Below are 6,107 nucleotides of genomic sequence, written 5' to 3'. Positions count from 1 at the left end.
CCCAGTAAGTGCCATGCCATGCATGAGCTGGACCAGCCATAGTGCTCACAGTGGCTTTGCACCCTGCCTGTGCTTCTGCCATAATTTTAAAAGTGCGTCTTTTTTTTCTCCTGGCTAAAATATCCTAGCAGATTTTGGGCAATCAGCTGGTACAGAAGGGGGCATATGTGCCAGTGTCCAGTATCGACTAACTGGGTGCTGGTAATTTGTCACTTTGTTATTAACTAAACAGGGCAGGATCCTAGCAGTAGAGTCATCAGCGGGCAGGGTCCGACCAGCACACTAAGAAACCAAGAGCAGCACAAAAAAAGCACTAAAGGCCAGTATTATGACTCTAGGAGCTAATGTGCTGGCTTCAGGGGGAGCCATGGGCATGTAACTGCTGCCAGGAGACAGGACCAAAGGTTTAGAATTTCTCCAAATGAACAATAAAAGTAATGATGAGCTTGGCTTTGTAACACTCAAGTCCAAATTCATGACCATCTGTTGTTAATGGCCTGAAGTGAAACTTCAAGCAAAGGTTTCATTTTACTTATTATTCATCAGAAAAGTCCCTGGCCAGCAATTGCAGCTTTACTCATTAGTGGTGGAGCTTCATACCTTCTGCCTCACTGAGGGGTAGGGAGCATGCAGCAGCCTGATGCTGCTCTGCTTAAACTTTAAGCAAGTAGCACTGGGCACGGACAGTGAGACTGCTTGGAGTCCATAGAAGAATTAAGAAGCTCCATACAATATTTTTCTTCTCACCATTTTCACTTCACTGACATTAAATTTAATTTTCATAAATACCTCCTCCCAGAAGCCTATTGAATGACTGTGCTCCTAAAACAAAAGGTTTTCATGCTGGAATGAACTCCTACTGTCACCTATCCATGAGCAAAGCTGGTTTTAGGCTCTTCATTAACTAACAAACAAATCTCAGCCCCACCCCAGGTCGGAACTATGTGGAATGACTGTGGAAAGCATATGCATTTTTCATTTCAACAAAAATTTTGCAGACAAAGCCTTCCCATCCCAAATAGTGGGGACAATATTCTGTTTCTGAACTGAACAAGTGGAGGCACAGAAGACTGAGACATGATCAAATATATTGATAAGGGGAAACATACAGACAGAAAAAGAGGCAAACAAGACACCAGGCTTGTCTGAGAACTCCAGGAGAAACTTCCCTGCTTGCTAAAGTTTCTGATGGAGACTTTAAGTCATTGCTGTGCAGTCTAGAAGGTGTTACTCAGTAAGCACGAGAAATTGGAATGAGAAATGGCAGAGTTATTCAGCCTGCTTCTGTACAGACATTCTGGCATCTCCATTAAAATTTTTGGGTCAAAACTCAAATGTTCCAAGTGGGAAATATCTCTTTTCTTCTTTCCTCTATGTGATCCAAATACAGCAGCTTGTGAAGACCATCTGAGTGTTTCTGGATTGAAATACATTTTCAGCAAAAATGCTACAGTTGTTACTCCCCTCACCCAAATAAACCTTCCTAAACAAAACACTTTGTGCAGGGTGGTGCTTGTCTTGCTTATCCTCCTGCTGCCCAGTAACCATATTGCCCAAAAGAAGCAAGAGCAGTAGAAGTGAGAAATCACTTTAATAATCTACTTTTTTTTGCTGCAATCTCATCTTTCCAGAGTCTTTGCCAGCCATTCCTTCATAACTCAATGTTAGTCTTTCTAGCCGTAGGGCAGCTTGTCATGGCATGGAAAATGCCAGTGTTTGCAGCCCTCAGTGGCAATTCCTAATCACTGTGATCAGACTGAGGAGCTTATCTGACCCTTAACCTTCGTGGTATGTGTCCACACTGCTGGTCCTCCTTGATGGTTGTGAACAAGTTTCTCAGGAGGTCACTCTTGATGGGGAAGCAGGCTGTCCCATCTGCGTGCTGCTGACAAATGTAGAAATTTCCAGAGGTAAAAATTTGGTCTGTAAGGTGCAGAGCATAATTGCACCAATCACTATTTTTTCACCTCCTTGTCTCTCTCCCAAGACTGTGAGTCTCTGGGGAGCCTGTGCTATGCTCTGCTTTTATTCGCAGAGCTGTGGTTTATATCAAGACCTGCTGGGGAGGGAGCACCACCCTGCCGGCACAGCCTCAGCTTGACATCACCATTCAGCTAGCACCTTTGTTTTCTCTTGCAGTGTTTGCCAGAATTCTGAAGGCTCCTGAATCCCAGAATATCACCTTTGGGTCTGTGGTGACATTGCAGTGCACGGCAACCGGGCTTCCAGTCCCTACCGTCACCTGGCTGGAAAATGGGAAAGCTGTAAGTGCCTCTTTTTCATGCTTTTGGCCCTGGAGGACTGATAGCAGCTGGAAGCACAGCCCAGGGATTAGAATTGCAGGGCTGGGGGCCAGTGTCAGTGGCTTCTATTCCTGCCTTACTTAGCACCTGTGCAATCTGGTTGAGTCCACCTCACTTCTCTGCTGCAGTTTTCTCCTCTGAAAAACACTCTTCCCCTTCTCCAGGGTGTTTTTTGAGTAAATTTGTTAGGATCTGGAAAGCCCAAGATGAAAGGTACTCTAGACCATTTCAGTCTTCCTCCAAACCAAGGGTTTCTGGGACTTCATCATGGGTTTAAGTATTTCTGTAGCTATCTTTCCTTTCCTTTCTTCTAATGCAATAACTATCACATGGAAAAATTGCTTATTTGTCAAAATAACAAGAACCAAGGAGTTAGATAGAGCTAACTATCTTGAAGTAAAATACCCATGAGACAGCAGGTATGCACAGCATGTTTTAGGTGACTTGGAGTATGTTACCAATTTACTCCTGGCTACAAGCATGTCCTTAAGCAAAGCACACCAAGTGGCAGGTGTCTGCAAGGCACTGGTGGCAGGCACCAAGAGATGCAAATCTACTGCATCTCACAGGAAATTGTTCCATGTCTAATGATCCCAATCATTTAAAATAGGTGCTCGCTTGGATTTGTCTTTCATGACTGTGCATAGGCTATTGCAGTGCCTTCTCTTCAGCTGGACTGAACTGCTGCTTGACATCTGATATTGCCTCTGCGGGCGTGAGTGGTGCACCACAGTTTCAGCAGCTCTGCAGCCTAAGCCTGCCATGGGGTTCCTCTAGTCTTCATATGGTTATGGTGAACATATACTATACTCTCTGTGATCTTTCAACAGCTTTTTTAAGGATATGAGCCCCAGGGCATGAGGCTGTGGAGGCAGGTGGAGTGTTTTCTGAGTGCAAGCTGTCTATTTGCATCGGCCCTTTCTCACTGATCCCCTGTCCAACCTCAAGGCCTTCTGACCACAGGATGGTCATGACCATTCCTGTGGACTTGCTTGTCCAACAGGACCAATCAGTCCTCTCACTCAAGTTTATTTCTTCAGGGGGCTATCACCATTCTGGTCTCTATTTCCTCTTTCCATGTATTGAAATGTGTTATTAAGGACCCATGGCTACTCTGCAGACTGTCTTCCCTTCCTTACCTCCTCTACACCTTATTGTGTCCTCCAGTCTGATTAAGGCTAATTTTTTTGTATTCCCTCGAGGCTTCTAGGGAGAACAGTAAAGGGGTGAAATCAGCTTCTGCAGAGACCCATGTGCTCTTGGTTGTTTCTGGCACTAATTAGTTCAAGACAATTGCAGATGTTTATTTAAGGCTTCTTCCCCACTGAGGATGAAACCTTTTGTGGGGGTCTGAAGTACCTGGCAAGGACCAAATATTTCCAGAGCACACACCTGTGGTCTGCCAAGCTCCCTGTGCCTGTGTCCCACAGAGAGCAGTCTGTGAGACAATGCTCAGCCCGTGCCTGGGCCACTCCCTAGTTGGTCGTATCTAGTCTACTCCATTCCTGTCTGCAAGGCATAGCTCAGTCCCAGAAGGATAGTGCCCCAGACTGACTCATTTTAAATATGGCAAGAAGACCTTATGAGAACCCATCTCTGGGAAAGCCTTCAGGAAGTAGGTGGACTGCATTGCAGTTACCTAAGCAACCTCTTCCTCCTGCATCCCAAGGTGGAAGGAGCAATGCCAGTTTTCTGTGTTCACTAGGCACAGTCCAGCACTGACAGATGTGATACACATGAAGCCTGGAGAGCAAGCAGGAAGAGAAGATTGGATCAGCTCAAGTGGCTCATGGCAAGCAGCCACTTATCCCAGGTGGATGCTGAGAGGCAGGGACAGCCTGTAAGAGATCTCTCCTTTCTACTGGGAAGGTCCTTGCAGCATTTTAGGGCTGAGTGGTTTCTGGAGAGAAAAAGTTTCTAAAACTAAATCTGACTAGCACTGTAAAAAAAGAGAAAAGAGTGAAAAATTATCTCCTGAGCTCCCATCCACTCAAACTGACTTCACAGCATAAGGCTAAAAATATCCCTGGTGTCTGCATTTGTACAGCGACTGGCATACCACCCATCCCAGGTGCAATATTTAAAAATTGTGCTGGTCTGATTATTTAGTGATTTCTTCCCACACATGTTCTCTCACTGCAACTCTAAGTTTAGCTTCAGTGAGGCAAAACAAATACATGCTTTTCAGCATTTTCTCTTCAGAGAGAATTCAATCTGCTTGCAAAAGATGTGATACAACACTGACGTGTTCCTTCTTGCTTTTTCAGTTATCACTGTTAATGCCTATGTTTATTTCATATCATTGAAAGATCTCATTGAAATCAGATTTCTACTAAGCTATAGGAAGGTCAGACTGATATCTCTATCATCTCAGTTAAATGTGTAGGTAGAGTACTTTTCTGAAATAGACCCAGGGAGACAATTCTAACTGTTCTGAGAGTCAGGTCACATCTGTGGGGTCCATGTGCAACCACATCTCATTTGAATTAGATTTGATGCTGCCTATCAGTAGGAAGGTTAGAGCAGGCATTGCTACTTCTTCCTACTGCCTTTGCAAGGTAGAGTCTTGATGTACCATGCCTTCCTACTTTAATGAATTCCATATGAGCAGGAAAGACTTGATAAAGTCAAACCTAGCTGGCCCAAATCAGCAGGCTCGAAACTCATTTACCTGTGAATTTCTAATCTGGGAGAAGATCTGGCCAAAATCACCACATTTGCAGCTCCTTCCATATTTCCAGTTGTGAGATAAGAAAATCTATCAGATATCTGCTCAAGTGCTGGATTCAGAGTGCTTTCTTTGCCCATGACTTGTTTGAAAGTGTGGCAGTGGCTATATTAATCCAAAATCAACTACCTCTAAACTATTTTCTTTTCTTCCTCTGTATAGCTGATATCCACAAAGTCACTTCATACTTTTCCTTGTTAAGATATGAATAGGCAAATAAACTACTACTATAAGACCTGGAGTAATAAGCCATCTCAATTACACAAGCCAAATTGCAACTATGGCCCTCTGAAACTGAAAATTAATTGCAAAAGTATTGCTGAAGTGTGAAATAGGAGAGCTCTTTAACATTGACTTTTGTCTGTGAAGTCAGGTAGTATGAAAGCACCAAAGTAATGCCAGCAGCTTTAGCTCCCTGACACTTTTGTTTAGTTGCCACATCTTTCTCTGCTAATTTAAACATTTGGGACTGTGTTTCTTAGATTTTCACTTGGTTTGCTTGTTTGTCTTTGTTGGAAATATCACTGCACGAGACTTTCCACTATTTTAGGTTTCTGCAGGATCTATTGTGGAAAGTGTCAAGGACAGGGTGGTTGACTCCAGACTGCAGGTGTATGTCTCCCGACCAGGCCTGTTCACTTGCCTCGCCCCAAACAAACACAGCAAAAAAATTTTGGGAGCCGCAAAAGCTGCAGCAACCATCAGCATTTCAGGTATGCAGGGAAAGAAGGGGTCATTTATTTTTTACCCTTGCAATCACGGTCCTAGTTTTCCTGCTGGGTGAGAGGAAAGGGGTGTGAAGTACTCTGGAGGAAGAGGGAAAGCCTTGGAGAGCTCATAGTGTGCAGGGGACTAAATTTGAGTACAAATGCATCCCCCACCAGGCTATTTCCTCATATATTCTTACACTCTGGAGACTGGCACAGCTGTCATTTCCTGAATGTTTCATGCCGTCTTGTACTTTGCGTCCCAGAAGCACACTTGGTAAGTTCATCCATGTGGAGGAAGTCGTGGCCATGACCCAGTGTTCATATCACCTAACAGCAAAGTGAAAATAGCTTTGAGCAGTTTAGCTT

At 44.1% G+C, this 6,107-nt stretch overlaps 1 protein-coding gene across 1 annotated transcript in view; it reads left to right on the top strand.

Annotated features, from left to right (window-relative positions):
* LOC103808968 (muscle, skeletal receptor tyrosine protein kinase-like) overlaps positions 1 to 6,107 on the top strand; it is a 31,580-nt gene that overhangs the window by 21,836 nt on the left and 3,637 nt on the right. Inside the window, exons 6-7 of the mRNA XM_009081778.1 lie at positions 2,140 to 2,264; positions 5,582 to 5,744. Of these exons, the coding sequence (XP_009080026.1) occupies positions 2,140 to 2,264; positions 5,582 to 5,744 (288 nt within the window). The remainder of the gene's footprint in view (positions 1 to 2,139; positions 2,265 to 5,581; positions 5,745 to 6,107) is intronic.

This window comes from Acanthisitta chloris, unplaced genomic scaffold (assembly GCF_000695815.1).
Source record: "Acanthisitta chloris isolate BGI_N310 unplaced genomic scaffold, ASM69581v1 scaffold32439, whole genome shotgun sequence".
Lineage (NCBI taxonomy): Eukaryota > Metazoa > Chordata > Aves > Passeriformes > Acanthisittidae > Acanthisitta > Acanthisitta chloris.
The sequence above is the reverse complement of the archived record's forward strand: the minus strand, read 5'-3'. Positions and strand labels throughout refer to the sequence as shown.